Genomic DNA, 18,032 nt, shown 5'->3' with positions numbered 1-18,032 from the left:
AATTTGTTTATTTATTTATTTTTGGCTGTGTTGGGTCTTCGTTGGTGCACGCAGGCTTTCTCTAGTTGCAGCGAGCGGGGGCTACTTTTCATTATGGTGCGCGGGTTTCTCATTGCAGTGGCTTCTCTTATTGCAGAGCACGGGTTCTAGGTGCGCGGGCTACAGTAGTTGTGGCAGGTGGTCTTAGTTGCTCCGTGGCATGTGGGATCTTCCTGGACCAGGGCTCGAACCAGTGTCCCCTGCATTGGCAGGTGGATTCTTAACCATGGCGCCACCAGGGAAGTCCCTCTCATATTGTTTCAAATGGCAGGGTCATTCTTTTTACAGCTGAGTAATATTTCATTATGCATATATACATAACCGTTCATCTGTTAATGGACACGGGTTGCTTCCATATCTTGGGTCGTAAATAGTGCTGCTATGAACATCGGGGTGCATGTATCTTTTCAAATTAGTGTTTTCATTTTTTTCTGGATATATGCCCAGGACTGGAATTGCTGGATCATATGGTAATTCTATTTCTAGGCATTTTTAAAAATAAATTTATTTATTTATTTGTTTTTATTTTTGGCTGTGTTGGGTCTTCATTGCTGCGCATGGGCTTTCTCTAGTTGAGGCAAGCAGGGCTACTCTTCATTGCGGTGCGCAGGCTTCTCATTGTCGTGGCTTCACTTGTTGCAGCGCACGGGCTCTAAAGCGCAGGCTCAGTAGTTGTGGCGCACGGCTTAGTTGCTCCGAGACGTGGGATCTTCTTGGGCCAGGGATTGAACCTGTGTCCCCTGCATTGGCAGGCGGATTCTTAACCACTGCACCACCAGGGAAGCCCTATTTTTAGTTTTTTGAGGAACCTCCAAACTGTTTGCATAATAGCTGTACCAATTTACATTTCCACCAACAGTGTACGAGGATCCCCTTTTCTTCATACCCTCTCCAACGTTTGTTATTGTACACTTTTTGATGACATCCATTCTGACAGGTGTGAGGTGATATCTCATTGTTGTTCCGATTTGCATTTCTCTAATAATTAGCAATGTTATTATTTCATGTGCCTGTTAGCCATCTGTATGTCTTCTTTGAAAAAATGTCTATTCAGGTCTTCTGCTCATTTTTTGAGTCATTCGTTTTCTTCTGATATTGAGTTGTATGACCTGTTTATATATTTTGGAATATTAACCCCTCGTCAGTCACATCATTTGCAAATATTTTCTCCCGTGGGTTGTCTTTTCATTTTGTCAGTGGTTTCCTTTGCTGTTCAAAAGCTTTTAAGTTTAATTAGGTCTCATTTGTTTATTTTTGCTTTTATTTCTTTTGCCTTAGGAGACGAATCCAAAAAAATATTGCTATAATTTATGTCAAAGAGTGTTTTACCTATGTTTTCTTCTAGGAATTATGTGGTTTCAGATATTACATTTAGGTATTTAATCCATTTTGAGTTTGTTTTTATATATGGTGTGAGGAAATGTTCTAATCTCATTGTTTTACGTGTGGCTATCCAGTTTTCCCACCACCACTTATTGAAAAGACTGTCTTTTCTCCATTGTATATTCTTGCCTATTTTGTCATAGATTAATAGAACATAGGTACATGGATTTATTTCTGGGCTATTCTGTTCCATTGATCTGTGCATCTAATTCTGTGCCAGTACCATGCTGCTTTGCTTACCGTAGCTTTGTAGTATAGTTTGAAGTCTGGGAGGGTGATACCTCCAGTTTTGTTCTTTTTTTCTCAAGACTGCTTTGGCAGTTTGTGGTTCCATATGATTTAGGATCCAATCCAAGAGCATGGAATATCTTTCCATTTCTTTGTATCATCTTCGATTTCCTTCATCAATGAGTTTTTAGATTATAGGTCTTTCACCTCCTTGGTTAAGTTTATTCCTAGGTATTTTATTCTTTTTTGATGTGATTTAAAATTTTTTTTTTTACTTTCTCTTTCTGACAGTTCATTATTAGTGTACAGAAAAGCAACTGATTTCTGTATATCAATCTTATATCCTGCAACTTTGCTGAATTCATTTATTAGTTCTAATAGTGAACTGTATACTTTATTTTTTAAATTTTAATATAATTCTTAAAGTTTACTTTCCATTTACAGTTATTATAAAATATAGCCGATAATTTGAATTGTATACTGTAAATGAGTAAATTTTATGGTATGTTAAGCATATCTTAAGAAAACTGTTAAGAAAGAAAAGAAAAATACCCAAGGTAATTCTTATGTATATAGGCATACCTCAGAGATTGTGGGTTTGTTTCCAGACAACCACAATAATGCAGATACTGCAATAAAGCGAATTATATGATTTTTTTTGTATCCCAGAGCACGTACAAGTTATGTTTACACTATACTGTAGTCTATTAAGTGTACAGTAGCATTATGCCTAAAAGAAACAATGTACCTTAAAAAAATACTTTATCGCTAAAAAAAAGCTAACCATCATCTGAGCCTTCAGCAAATTGTAATCTTTTTGCAACAGTAACACTGAAGATCAGTGAGTAAAGATCACCATAATGAATATAATAATGACAAAAAAGTTTGAAATATCATGAGAATAACCAAAATGTGACACAGAGACCCGAAGTGAGAAAATGCTGTTTTTGAAAAAATGGTGCCGATAGACTTGCTTGACGCATGGTTGCCACAAACCTTCAATTTGTAAGAAACGCATTATCTGTGAAGCAAAATAAAGCAAAATGCAATAAAATGAGGTGTGCCTGTACTAAAGTGACACAAACCTGAAGTAGTTTCCACAGTTCTTATACTTGGACCTTTTCTCATTTCCCAGGTCCCATCTATTCTTATATGCTGAGAACTCCGAAGTATATACCTTGATATCCTCTCTCTCATTCTCTCTTCTGAGTTCCAAGATGCCTACTAAATATCTTCTCCTGGGGTGCCTAAAGGCACCTGAATATTTCAAAATCCAAACACTCCATACATAACCCAGTTAACCACAACAACAATAATAGTTAACAACAGCTACAACAAACCTTGCTCTATCTCTTATATTATTGCATGTATCATTCAAGCTGAAAACTCCAGATTTGCCTCTAAGTGCCGCCATCCCATTCTTTCTGAACATTTCTCCTGTTAGTCCTCTCCTCTTTAGACCCACTGTTATTGCCTGATTCCAAGCCTTCCTCAATCTGACTCTTACCTGGTCTCCCTGTATCCATTTTAAACCCTGTCTGTAACCATTTCTCCACCCTGCTGCTACAGTGATGCTTCTAAAACACGTATCAGACCAGGTTTCTCCCCTTCTAGCTGTACCCTGTTGCCTGCATGGGATTCTGTCTAACCTCATCTCTCACAGTCTCACACACACATCCCAATGCTCCAACACCTCTCCTCAAGAGAAGTGTATGACTCTGAAAATGCACAAAGCACCCTCTTCCCTCATATGCATTCTTCTACACCCAGGTGAACTTTCTAGGAAGCTTCTCTGATATAAGTAAACAGAGTTGATTACTCTGCCATATGACTTCTTCAGGATGGAGTATTGAACTTAGTGTGGTCTCTGGAGTCAGACAGACCTGGAATCTAATCCAAATTATGTTGTTTGCCAGCTATGTAAACAAATGGGAAAAATACCTATCTTGCATGGTTTCTTTCCCAGTTTGCTCTTAAAATACCAGAATCTATAAAATCCTGTTATAAATTTGGTAAGTCAGATTCAGTCTAAGGTAGAAATATCCTGAACTTAAAGAAGCAAAAGACTGTCTAAATCATCTCATTTAATTCTCTTTAGTGTAAAGCAGTCAATAGATCACTTTATTCTTTGTAGACAAAGACTAAGTTTACTTGTTACCTTTAGTAACAATAAAGGGAATGTTACAGCTAAAATGTTGGCTTCCTGATTCAATAAATATTTTTTATTTGTAGTAATTAATAGAGATACATGGGCATTTAAATCTATAGCTATAACTTTTAAATCCTAGAGTTTATTCATTTTTATTGTTTTATTATAAATATTTAAATATACGAAAGAAGTACAGAGAATAAGATTACAAACACCCAACTGCTCAGTTTTATTATAAACTTTACTATAGTTGCTTAGATTTTGCTTATTAAAAAAAAAGATCCAAGCCTACAGCTGCATAATCTCTATAATTAGTAAGCCAACATGAACTCATTTAGACTATCAACCTAAATTATACTAAATTTAAACTGAGAAATAGCTGTGGAATTGAAATTAAGAATTCTAATCCGTCCTCACTGAGAAATATGTATAATGGAAGATTATATCAATGTTTATTAGAGACTTACCCAGGAATGCTGGGTTTTGCCTCCCAATTCATATGTCTTTTTTTTTTTTTTGGCCACATCGCGCAGCATGTGGGATCTTAGTTCCCCGACCAGGGATTGAACCCGCACCCCCTGCATTGGAAGCGTGCAGTCTTAACCACTGGACCGTCAGGGAAGTCCCTCATATGTCATTTATGGGATCTACTTCCTCATCTCTGGTCCCTGCTATCCTACTCAAAGAACTCAAGACCCAATGGAAATCAGTCCATAGGCTGGGTTGGGCTAATCAGATTCTCTTTCTTTTAGAGAATTTGAGGGTCAAGATGCAGATATTCTAGTCTATCCTCTACATCAACACCAGCTATCATAAGAAAGCAAACCATAGGGACTTCCCTGGTGGCGCAGTAGTTAAGAATCCGCCTGCCAATGCAAGGGACATGGGTTTGAGCCCTGGTCCGGGAAGATCCCACATGCCTTGGAGCAACTAAGCCCGTGTGACACAACTACTGAGCCTGCGCTCTAGAGCCCATGAGCCACAACTACTGAAGCCCATGCGCCTAGAGCCTGTGCTCCGCAACAAGAGAAGCCACCGCAATGAAAAGCCCACGCACCGCCACGAAGAGTAGCCCCCACCTGCTGCAACCAGAGAAAACTCGCATACAGCAACGAAGACCCAATGCAGCCAAAATATTAATTAATTAATTAAATTTAAAAGATGCACTTAAAAAAAAAAAGAAAGCAAACCATAAAGTAAAATGCACATATCTCTTCCATTCTTTAAAAATCTGTTGCCTATTATAGAAGGGTGGGGAGGGATGGATTGGGAGTTTGGGATTAGCAGATGTAGACTATTATATAGAAAATGGATAAACAACAAGCTCCTACTGTATAGCACACAAACTATACTCAGTATTCTGTGATAAACCATAATGGAAAAGAATATGAAAAAGAATGTGTGTGTGTGTGTGTGTGTGTGTATCTGAATCATTTTGCTGTACAGCAGAAGTTAACACAACATTGTAAATCAACTATACTTCAATAAAATAAAATCTAAAAAAAGAAATCTGTTGACTACTATTAAAACTCCTTAGCCTAAAATTACCTGGTCTCTGCCATTACCTCCTCTTTAACCTAGCACCCAACACTCATATCACTGTGTTGTGGATTAAAGATGACCCTAAATTTTCTGCCAGTCCTCTCAATGAGAAGTGGGATCTGTTTTTCCTTCCTTTGAATCTAGAGTGGCCCTATGACTTGCTTTAATTCAACAGAAGGCAGAGGGAGTAAAGCTGTGTGACTTTTGAGGCTGGACCTTAATATAACTCAGCTTTTGCATGCTGGGAATGTTCCCTCTTGGGAGTCCAGTCTCCATGCTGCGAGAAACCCAAGCCAGGTAGAGAGGGCATATGTAGGAGACCCTTGACGCTCGGGTCAACAGCCTTAAGCTAAGCTCCCAGCTGACAGCCAATGTTGACTGCCAGCTATGTGAGTGACCCACTTTGGACATTTCTGGCCAGTTGGGCCTCCAGATGATGGCAGCCCTTGCTGACACCACTTTGGGCCCTACTGAGCCCAGCCAACTACAGAGTCATGAGAGTTAATAATAAGTTGTGGTGGTGGTGGTGGTGGTGTGTGTGTGTGTATGTTTTAATGTATATAACTTTTATTTTTAAGAACAGGTTTAGGTTAACAGAATTAAATAATTAACTGAATGATTACAAAGGTATATCTTTTTTAAACAATATCTTAATTACAAAGAATAAAACAGAAGGGAAAATATAAATAAATAGCTACAATACAAAATATGTCAGTAAATCCACACTAGAATGGAAACGCCCTGGTAACACAGAGTCCCTCTATGGAATAGCTAGCCCAGGCACTAAGATACTGATCACTGCATTCAGAAAGTCAAAGCCACAATGTCAGATAAAATAGTACCTGTTTTTAGATTAATGTGACAGCATAAGCACAAAAATACTAAATAAATTAAGTTACATGAGTCTCTCTCTAAGAGAACTGTGCCAATGAAGTTCATGCTCCCACCTTTGGATTTCTGATACGGCATCAAAGACTTTTTTACAGAACATAATTTTCATACTTAACTTCTGAAAATGTGGAACAATAAGACAGATTCATGGGTAACTGTGTTAATTCTATTCAAGTTTCTCTCTCACAGACCCAGCAGGGAAATTAAATAAGCCCTGAAGTAGTCCTTGGGAAAAATATAAGGAATAGTCACTGTGCCTCCAAAGGATATATTCAGGGGCTTCTGAAGTTTTACATTAATAATAACTCTGTCAACTTGCTGTCCTTCAGCATTTACAATAGAAGCTTTCATTAAAATAGCAGAACTCTGTTTGAGAAAGTGATTAGGTCACACAAAATTATATTTAGTGACCATTCAGGGAAAAAAAGCTAGTTCTAAACTAACGTGAAATTTAACATTTTTTCTTGCTTCCATTTAAAATTCTTGCGGCTCCAATAATCAAAAGAAAGAAAAATCACAGGTCACTGAGGCAGCTCTGTGTGTCAGCACCCAGCACGGTTCCTGGCACGTAATAGATGCTCAATAAGTATTTGCAGAATTAATGAGAAGAAAAGAGGAGGGGAGAAAGGGAGGTAAAAAAAAAAAAAATAAGCAAGGAAAAATGGAAAGAACGCTTGTATGTAACTACAGATTCATCTATGGCCAACCTACAGCCAACTGTCAGAAACCATCCTCTGCTTTTTATCTTTCTAGCACAGACACAGTCTCTAAACTCAAGAGACTGAAGTGTACATCTCCCAACTCTTGAAGAATATATAATCCCCAGTCCATCTCTGAACTTAAACAAACATCTCTCTCCAAAAAAAAAAAAAAAAACTATGGAAGATGTTGCAAAGTTTCAGAGAATATTTCTTCAAAAGGAGCATCAAAATTCTCCAAGAAGAAAAAAAAAAAAAATTCTCCAAGAAGACTTCCTTTGTCAGTCCTGTCTGACCATCCCTCATTTCTGTTTGTACAACACTTACATGGGTATTTTTAAAAACTGCATTGACCCTTTCATTCACTTATTAGATTTCTTAGCACCTTCTCTACAAACGCAATTCCAAAACTTCCCCTTAAAAGGAAACCTAAACTCGTCATTTCAAGTCCTTAATCGTGCACTCTAAACTCTCCAAATAACAATGACTTCTGTTCCAGAGGCAACATGAAGAAAAGCTGAACCCCGCTTTCTTTCTTTCCTCCTCTAAATATCTCTCCACCACCAGACAGGAGTCAGAAGGGCAGGGTTCAGGCCTGAGCCCAGGCACCACCACAGCAGCAAAGGCTGGCCTCACCGATCCCCGGGGCTTCCTTCAAGCTCACAAGCATGGTGAACCTCTTCCAGAAACACACTCTGCCTTCCTCCACTCATTTCTTTCCTCTTTTCTCAAACATGCATGGGCCTCCTCCATTAAAAAAAAATCTTTCACTTGAACTAGTAATGCCTCCTTCTCACTTCATTTACTTCTAAATTTCCTACAACTGGATAGTAGACTACAGCCACAACTCTTACTTTTTTTTATCATTTAATTTCTTTTTAACCCATCAAATTAGTTTCTCATCCTCTTACTCTTGCAGACCATTAATAAATTCCTTTCAAAAACTTTCTTATTATGGGGACTTCCCTGGTGGTCCAGTGGTTAAGACTTTGTGCTCCCACTGCAGGGGGCGCGGGTTCGATCTCTGGTTGGGGAACTAAGATCCTATGTGCCGTGCAGAGGGGCCAAAGAAAAAACTTTCTTATTATGGAAAATTTCAAGTACATACAAAGTAAATACAAACGAACCCCTACGTACCCATCACCAAGCTTCAACAGTCGTCAACATTCTGTCATTCTTGTTTCAGCCATACTTACATCCATTCTCCATCCCTATTTAATTATATTATTTTACAGTTTTTACAGGGAAATTGTACCTGGAAAGTTGTAATTTTTATTGTAAATGTAAATTATAGAATTATAATTTTGACAAATGGATATACCTGTATAACTTACACCCCTATCGGACATAGAACGCCTCCATCCCTCCAGAAAATTTTCTTGCGTCCCTTCTCTTTAATTAAGTCTTCAAAAAACAAAACCAGATGCATTTTCTCAGTTACCAATCTCCTTGGCTTCTTAGCAGCATCTGACAGTACTGATTCTACCTTTTTCTTGAAATTTGCCTCCCGATTTTATGAAGCAAAAGTATTCCAGTTCGGGCTTCCCTGGTGGCACAGTGGTTGAGAGTCTGCCTGCCGATGCAGGGGACGCGCGTTCGTGCCCCGGTCCGGGAAGATCCCACATGCCGAGGAGCGGCTGGGCCCCTGAGCCATGACCGCTGGGCCTGCACGTCCGGAGCCTGTGCTCCGCAGCGGGAGAGGCCACAGCGGTGAGAGGCCGGCGTACCGCAAAAAAAAAAAAAAAGTATTCCAGTTCATCCTCAAGTCATGTCAGCTTTACCGCCAAAATACACCTCAAGTCTGTCTTCCTCCACGTCAGTGCAGGATGCTAATCCATCTTCTCTCTCACCTGAGTGACTGACTACGACTGTCTTCTTTCTCATTGGTCTCCCTGCTCCCACTCTTGCCTCTCTCCAACCCATTCTCCACACAGCAACCAGAGTGATCTTTTAAAAATGCAATCATATCACGCTACTCCCTAACTTAACAGCCTTTAATGGCTTCCCAGTTGACAGAGGATAAATCCACATTCTACATCAGGGCCTTCAAGTTCTTGCAAGGTCTTGGCCTCCCTGTATAACTTCCTATCACCGCTGGGCCTCACGGGATTTTTGATAGTTCTTGAAAGAGGCCAAGATCTTTTGAAGCTGTTTCTTCTGTCTGGAATACTGTGTTCTTCTAGCTCTTTACACAACTGGCTCCCTCGGCCTTTACCTCTCAGCTTGAAATGCCACCTTTCCAGAGTGGCCTTCCTTGACTAACCTAAGCTTGTCCTCCCAGTCACCCTATATTACACTATTTTATTTTCTTCATGGTATTGACCATAATCCACAATTACTGTCTTTATTTACATTTGTTTCTCCCACTGAAACATAACCACCTCGAGAGTAAGAAGCCCGTCTTTTCTATTTATTGTTGTGTATCCCCTAATAGCACATGCTCAAGAATTATTTATTTTTTTAAAAATGGATACACTTCAGTATCGTTTTAGAGAAAAGCCCCACTTTTTCTCAAAACCAGTTACCTTTCCTAACTTCTTTCTGTTAACAGAAAACCACAAATTATGTTACCATAGTACTATGATAAATTCCTGCATTAACATCAAATCATTCGGAATATAATAAGATTTTAAACAAAGAGAAGCAGAAGAAAGAAAAAAGTCATAAAAACATAACTTAAACTAAGACTGATGAAAACAAAGTTATAATCTAATTTTTAAGAACAAAGCATCGGGCTTCCCTGGTGGCGCAGTGGGTAAGAATCCGCCTACCAATGCAGGGGACACGGGTTCAAGCCCTGGTCTGGGGAGATCCCACATGCTGAAGAACAACTAAGCCCATGCACCACAACTACTGAGCCTGTGGCTCTAGATCCCACGAGCCACAACGACTGAGCCTGAGAGCCACAACTACTGAATCCTGCGCCTAGAGCCCGTGCTCCGCAACAAGAGAAGCCACTGCAATGAGAAGCCCGTGCACCGCAACGAAGAATAGTCCCCACTCGCTGCAACTAGAGAAAGCCCGCACCCAGCAACGAAGACCCAATGCAGCCAAAAAAAAAAAAAAAAAAGAACAAAGCATCTACTTATTATAAGTATAAAAGGAATATTCTTTTATTCTTTAGTCTGATTCTAAACTGATAAAATATTCAATAATTGAAAATCAAGAAATGCAATCCTTCCTCCCCTGCTCCCAGAAAGAAGGTAGAAACTGAATCTCTGGTACAATTAAATATTCTACATTGGTCTAGTTACATGCTTGTCAAGCAACCTTCCAGTTACAACCTAGTTTTCTAGGGAGAGAATGTACTAACCAGAAGATCCAAGAATCCAGTCTTCCTTAACATTGTAGTTCATTATAAATTAATTAACTAGTGTCTCGGGGAAGGGTCTGTGGGTACTACAGAAATCCTGGGGTTTGTGTATTTTGGGTGACCTGGGTGTGTGTTTGGGGGAGATTCCTAGAGTGTGTCCAGATGTCACATATTCTGACTCTCCCTAAATCAGATTCAGGATCTAGATGAGTCTGATCAAAGTCTATAGGCTTCTCCTTTGGCTACAGAAAGAAGGAAGAGATCTGGTGAGGGGGAAAAAAACAAACAAGAAGACAGGATGACATCTGTCCTTCTACCTAATAACACATGGACTGCAGTGAGGGGGGATTCAGAAAGAAGCTGAAGCATCTTTCACAAGGGACCCTGAGACTCAGGGCACAAACCGTGCTTCTCTGAAGCCCAGCCCACAAAGCCCAACAGAGCAGAGAAGGGGGCGGCCTCTCTAAAACTTGGTGAAGTGTTTGTTGTATGAGGCCAATAGGCAGCGAGGACTGATCTGATGGGAACCCACAGACATTTTTTTTCTGTCTTTTTTAATAATTTATTGATGTGAAATCCACATAACAGAAAATGAACAATCCAGGGGCATCTGGTATATTTACAATGTCGTACAACCACCACCTCTATTGAGTTCCAAAACATTTTCATCACCCCAAACAGAAACCCCATACCCATTAGGCAGTCACTCCTCATTCCCCTTCCCCTCAGCCAATCCCTGGCAACCACCAGTCTGTGTTCTGTTTATGGATTTATCTATTCTACATATTTCATATAAATGGAATCATACAATATGTGACCTTTTGTGCCTGGCTTCTTCCAATTAGCATGATGCTTTGGAGGTTCCCGGTGACATCTAACCCCTCTCCACTTTTGCTCTGGTGAAAGAATAAGCTTTCCCACAGAGAGTACCAGTAGCAGTGGCAGCAGAAAAGGGACAGCCCTCAGGAGGGTTCAGAGCAGATAACATGCTGGGCACTGTCCAGGACACAGTGTGAGATACCCTCAGAGCTCCCAGGGAGGGACTAGAGACAATTTTGACAGGAGAAAGAGGGATGTGAAAGTGATACCGAGGGTTCCATATAACCAGGAAGAGAAACAGCCAAGGAGACTCTGGACATGAAGCCAGATATATACAGATATAGATAAACACATACATAACTACTTATACACAGGTGACAATGATAGCACTCATTTAAGCTTTAGCTTGAAAAACCAAACCAATTACCATTTTAAAATTTATAATTAAAAGTGTCTAAAGGGCTTCCCTGGTGGCGAAGTGATTGAGAGTCCGCCTGCCGATGCAGGGGACACGGGTTCGTGTCCCGGTCCGGGAAGATCCCACATGCCGCGGAGCAGCTGCACCCGTGAACCATGGCTGCTGAGCCTGCGCATCTGGAGCCTGTGCTCCGCAACAGGAGAGGCCACAACGATGAGAGGCCCGCGTACCACAAAAAAAAAAAAAAAAGTGTCTAAAAAATTATCAGTGATACCTCTGTGTAGCAGGAATAAGGGACAGAGTTTTACCTTTTACCTTATACACTTCTGATTTGTTTTAATTTTTAAAATAAGTACATACAACTTGCATAATAAAACCTTAAAGTAGTCTACAAATGAATCATAAATTTTTCTATGAGTTCAGAAAAATTTGTTTTAAATTTGTCACCGAGTGTAACAAAAATGGATAGTGAGAAGAAAAAAACTCCTCTCAATCTTAGGTTAGGTTCTAATTTAAATCAATCAAATTTCTAAATTCACCTAAAACATAACACCCACTCTATTCAATCACTGCTCCTGTTGTTTAATTTCTGCTCAAATTATTTGCACCTTTAGTAATTCACTGACCTTGGAACTGCTTTCTTCCGATACTTCTCCCTCATTGGTCTGCATGGGAACAGACTCTGTGCAAAACTCTGCAGAAACACACAAATACTGCCTAAAAGAGGTAAGAAGAGAAAAAAAACACATAAGGAATTCAGTGTGAAAATTTGTTTTCTCAGACTATACTGAAATTCTGTCACTGAGACCATAGATACTGTGAAGCAATGACCCTAAGTAATGTGTGTGCGCACGTGCACGTGTGTGTGTGTGTGTGTGTGTGTGTGTATACACATGCATCCTAGATAAGAAAGGAGGGAGAGAGGTAGGGAGAGAGTTTTCCCCACCTTAGGGGAGAATAATTAGGACAGGTTTAAGACACTGGAAGATTAAACAGTTCTAGATGTCTTTCCTCTTTTTGACTTTTGGCAGAGGTAATAGTGAAAATCTTCAGCAATTCATACAGTACAAACACTGACCTGTGTCAGAAAAGAGGCCGACCTAAGTAGACCAGGGGACCAGTTATGCTGTAGCAGGTCATACTGTCTGGCTATTAGGCTAGGCTATTGAAAGTATCTGGGTTTCTTGGGTTTATAATTTATGTTCAACATTTATGGTATTTTATAACTGAAATTAAGGTGTACTCTAATGGTTGATCCCACCTTTTTATTTTAAGAAAATCTGCTTAATAAAATAAATGTCAGTTAATTTATTTTTATATTAGAACAGACTATTCCTAGGGCAAGAGAATAAAAAGTAGTAATTTTTCCTCTAAGAAGAAGATGAGTCCAATAAAAGTGTTAAAAGTTTATGAATTAAAATGTACCAGGGGCTTCCCTGGTGGCGCAGTGGTTGAGAGTCCGCCTGCCAATGCAGGGGACACGGGTTCGTGCCCCAGTCCAGGGGGATCCCACATGCCGCGGAGCGGCTGGGCCCATGAGCCATGGCCGCTGAGCCTGCGCATCCGGAGCCTGTGCTCCGCAATGGGAGAGGCCACAGCAGTGAGAGGCCGCGTACCGCAAAAAAAAAAAAAAAAGTACCAAAAAGAAACTACTAAAAGTTTATGCAACATTCAAATTAATTCACCAAGTACGTAATTATTAAGGAATAAGTACTCAAACTGATATAAAGCAAATCTCCATTATAATACAGGTATGAATATTTCAAAGTCTTTCAAATATTTCAAAGGGCTCATAGCTACAAAATATGAAAGCTAAAAAGACGTCTGACAGTGAATCCTTTTGGTGTGCAGAGAAATCTTTATGAATACAGCAGGTTTGGGGACCTCACAATCTCGTTCTGGTGCAGGCTTCTCAATAACCAAGACCTAAGGCCAAAAAGGTATTGAATATTTCTGGAAATCTGTTTCCTTACCTGTTGGGTGGGAAAGGGTATCGAAATACCTACTGTGCTCACTTAATAAGGTTTTTCAGGAAGCAATGTGTATTTATGTAATGAAATGTAAAATTGGTACAGTGGAAGCCCCTTAACCAACACCAATTCACTCACTCCACGTGAACCGACACTGTCCATTCCCTCTGTAAAATACACAGCTGATGCTCACAGAAAGTGAAACAGGCTTTCTCTAGTTGGTTTTGTCCCTCACCTGTTTATGACAGTTGTGCAAAAGCAGAATTACTCTTTCTATAAAAACTAAATTGACAGCACTGGAAAAACTCGATAACATTAACTAGGAAGATCTGGTATACAAATTGCTTCACAAATGTCTTTTAAGTTCTCATTCTGCTTTACTGAAATAGAGATTGTATTTCATAGATGATACATTACAGGCATAGCTGACCAGGAAAGACACCCCCATTATTTCTGTGCCGTTTTCGTTTGAATGCGCTGGAAAGAACGCTTCTTCCCCTCTCCTGAGGTTTCACTCCTGGCTCCACTCCACCCACACATTCCACCCCAGTGGAGGTGCAGGATCTTATCTGAATGGTGAGTTCAGAAGGAGAAACAAGGTATGTGAGCTCAGCCCCTTCTGTCTCTTACCTTCGGAAGCCAGCTGTCCCTCAGGAGCACGCATTGTGCTCCACTCTCATACCCATCAATACAGGTCCCTCACGTAAACCTGTGACAGGTAAGTCTGCTGAATTCTGAGCTTCACTGTTAAGACTCTTGCCCGTAGATGTAAGCTTCATTCTCCAAAACAGTTTTATTAGTAATAAAGATGATATTTTGGTCTCCCAAATGCCCTACTCTTCTATCTCTCAATGGTATAGAACTCAGCCTAGGGAAAAGGTGCTATTTATTAGATCTCTTAAAGACCTAAATCTGGCACATGAGACTAGAGTCTTGATTAACAGACATGAAGCAAAATTTGGGGAGAAAAATACACGTGAAATTTCTGAGGCTTCTGTTGGGCCCAGGACTTTGGGCCTTGGTCTTTTGTGAGGGGGCAAAGTGCTTTGACCTTATAGAGGTTTACATTAGTCCACATGAGTTTTTACAGTTATATACTAGCTTTTAACTACTGAGGCCAAATTAGAAGTTTATAAAGCATAGGGGGGCTTCCCTGGTGGCACAGTGGTTAAGAATCCACCTGCCAATGCAGGGGACACGGGTTCGAGCCCTCGTCCGGGAAGATCCCACATGCCGTGGAGCAACTAAGCCCGTACGCCACAACCACTGAGCCTGCGCTCTAGAGACCGCAAGCCACAACTACTGAAGCCCACGTGCCTAGAGCCCGTGCTACGCAACAAGAGAAGTCACCGCGATGAGAAGGCCGCGCACCGCAACGAGGCATAGCCCCCGCTCGCCTCAACTAGAGAAAAGCCTGTGCACAGCAATGAAGACCCAACGCAGACAAAAATAAAATAAATTTAAAAAAAAAAAGACAATTTTATAAAGCATAGGCCACACTGTATTTTGACCTTAGTGTAACTGTAGTTATGGCAACTCTGTCTTCAGGTATGTGGCTGTTTCTATAGAGACAAGGCCGCACGCACCAGGCAGAGAAGCCTGAGCAAAGGCTTGGGGGCTTCGCCGGCCTCAGCAAAGCAGCAAGCCACAATTGGTCGTGGCGGCAGCAGTGGTGGTGGTGGCACTGAAAGCTCATCTAAATGTCAGCTGTGCAAGTGGCCTCAGCATACATCAGCCACTCTGGCCTAGCAAGCGAATGCCAGCTGTGCTGGCCTCAGCAAAGGCAATAGGGCCTTATCAGGCTTGGGTGGCTTCAGAGTACAGAAGGCTGCTGCCTGACCTTGAATTATGCAGGCACAGCTTTTCCTAAGCAGACATGGCTGAGGCAATGATTAGACTTTAGGGAAAAGAGACTTTCTTCATACAGGCCTTTTAGATATTTAGCGAGTGCAACCATTATTTGCTGCATATAAGCTGCAAGGCAGCTGAATTTCAAACAGCACATGTGCTATAAAACCAGTGAAGTTCTATGTTTAAATTGTTTGTTCTAGGCTTATATAGGCAATTCAAAGGGGAAATGGAAATTGAGAGGTTTCTCACTAAATGTCATACTGATGTCCTTAATTTGCTCTCTCTTTTTTTTTTCTGGTTGATCTTGAACTATCCTTAATGTTTTTCAATGTGTTTCTTGAGAAAGCCTCTAAGACATTCTTGTTTGAAGTCGTGGCTTATAGTTGTGTCTAAGGGTCGAAATCAGTTTCACCGCCCTTTTGACAAAAAGGAAGGTGAATAAAGTAGGTGACCGATGATGGTCTTGACCTGGCACAGTGCTTCAGCACACACAGGACAGGCCTCAGCAGACGCTCATGAGCAAATACGAGTAATGTCATGCAGCCTCTGTGCTCGATCTTCTCTAAAGAAGTTGGCAAATATGTTCATATTTTCAAAGTCCTCCAGGATCCAGCCCTCACCTGTCTCTTCAGCATCATCGGCCAAGGTCTCTTTGTTCACTTTGTTCCAGCCATAGTGAACTACTTACAGCTTCCCAAATATGCCAGACTGTTTCCGGTTTCCATGTTTTTATTCATACTACTCCCTTGGCCTTTCCTCTCCCTACTTCTCATTCGAGACTCAGCTTTTATAAAGTAATTCTTGTCCCATCTCTAGGCAGAACTGGTGATTCCTTCCTCAGTGTTCCCAGTGGATCTTGTTTGAATTTTATTACAAGATCTGTAACACTGTATTGGATTTATTTATTTACATTAATGCCTCTCCTATTAGATTATCAACCCTTTGATATCAGACACTATTTCTCATTAATCTCTGTATTAACAGATTACGTAAAACTGTGTACCCAGCATTTAATAAGTATCCAATAAATTTCTATGTAAGAATGACTGAATTAATCAACTAAAGCCTTTTTTGTTTAAATTGCAATAGGTATTTATTCAATAAATATTTACTGGGTCCCCATCACATGCCAGATGGTGCTGGGCTAGTGTGGTGTAGTAGAATGAGCTTTGGCTTTGAAGGAGCAGAACCATTATTCTTTGTCATTTTTTAGCTGTATAATCTTGAGCAAGTTACTTAACTTTCTAATCTTCATTATTTTCATCTATAAAACTGGTCAGAGGAGGTGTTACAAGAATTAAGTTAAATAATAGGACTTCCCTGGTGGCGCAGTGGTTAAGAATCCACCTGCCAATGCAAGGGGCACAGGTTCAAGCCCTGGTCCAGGAAGATCCCATATGCCACGGAGCAACTAAGCCCATGTGCCACAACTACTGAGCCTGTGCTCCACAGCCTGCAAGCCACAACTACTGAGCCCACGTGCCACAACTACTGAAGCCTGTGCACCTAGAGCCTGTGCTCAACAAGAGAAGCCACCGCAACGAGAAGCCCGAGCACCACAACGAAGAGTAGCCCCCGCTCACCACAACTAGAGAAAGCCCGCGCGCAGCAGTGAAGACTCAACGCAGCCAAAAATAAAAAATATATATAAATTAATTAATTAAAAATAATAATATACATATAGCACTCAGCAAGGTGTCCAGAAGCAGCCAGTAGGCACTACAAAAACAGTTCCTTTCCAAGAATTCTCAAAGGGTTTACAGACTAGTAAAGGAGACAGATACAAATAACTCTTAAAATAACGAATGCTTCATTGCTGTAACAACAACGGGTGCTCTTAGAACACAGATGAAGAAGAAATTCTGCCAGGAGAGTACAAGAAGGAAGAGTAAATAGTTGCATTCCTCTCCCCTCTTCCAAAATCTAAGCAAAGAGAAGAGCAGCCATTAAGGCACAAAGTTGTGAAAAATAACTTCATGTCTGGGGAACAGAACATGGTCTGGTAAGGTTCACAGATAGGGGTTTATTAAAAAAGAAGCCAGAAACGTTGTTTGGGATTAGGTTTTGGAGGGGTTTGTAGGATGACATCTGCATTGACCGGGAGCCACGAGAGCTGTTTAAGCAAAGGTGCGACGTGAGCAAATCTATCGTTAGATGCTGACTCTGGCAGTGCGTGGACTACAGACCGGAGCGGAGAGGGACCGGAGGCAGAGAAGCGAGGCTACACTCACGTAAAACTGTGGAACTGCTAAATCTAAGAACAAATTCTAGCTTCATAAAAGGATGAGGCACCAAATGTCAGTATCAAACGAAATACAGGTGTTTTTAAAGGGACCTAGTGAAGTGGAAATGCAAAAGGGCTGGTGTGATGGCCACTTTAAAAACCCTTCTGTAAGAACTCTGGAAAGAAGTATTAATGTCAAAACGTACTTTTCTTCTTTTTAAGATGAAGACTCTCATTTCACTGCCAATACATGGTGGAAATAGATTTTTAAAACTTACCTTTGACAGTATCCTGGGGCAACACAAGCCCGTGAAGATGTGTCTAGACTACATTCAGTGCAAAAACCAAAACCCTGAAAAGAGAAGAAAATAACAATGAGCCTCATGCTCACAGCAAGATGCCATGGTACAAATCCAGGCTTCTCCACCTACCAGCTACTGACGCTTAGGCCAGTGGCCTAACAGCTCAAGCCTCAGCTTCCTCATTCAACATTGGGAACAATAACAG

General features: G+C 40.7%; 1 protein-coding gene across 8 annotated transcripts in view; it reads right to left on the bottom strand.

Annotated features, from left to right (window-relative positions):
* The window catches only part of TNRC6B (trinucleotide repeat containing adaptor 6B), a 259,183-nt gene that overhangs the window by 180,006 nt on the left and 61,145 nt on the right, over positions 1-18,032 (bottom strand). For 6 of the 8 annotated variants that reach the window (XM_029206297.1, XM_029206306.1, XM_029206296.1 and 3 more), the window contains exons 2-3: positions 17,804-17,877; positions 12,107-12,197 (exon numbers count right to left, since the gene is read on the bottom strand). In XM_029206297.1, coding sequence (XP_029062130.1) covers positions 12,107-12,151 — 45 coding nt within the window. In that variant the 5' untranslated portion in view covers positions 12,152-12,197; positions 17,804-17,877. The remainder of the gene's footprint in view (positions 1-12,106; positions 12,198-17,803; positions 17,878-18,032) is intronic. The other 2 variants (XM_029206298.1, XM_029206300.1) reach the window with 1 other exon arrangement.

Source organism: Monodon monoceros, unplaced genomic scaffold (genome assembly GCF_005190385.1).
Source record: "Monodon monoceros isolate NGI ecotype Baffin Bay Population unplaced genomic scaffold, NGI_Narwhal_1 Super_Scaffold_6, whole genome shotgun sequence".
Taxonomy (NCBI): domain Eukaryota; kingdom Metazoa; phylum Chordata; class Mammalia; order Artiodactyla; family Monodontidae; genus Monodon; species Monodon monoceros.
This window is presented reverse-complemented; position numbering and strand designations above follow the sequence as displayed.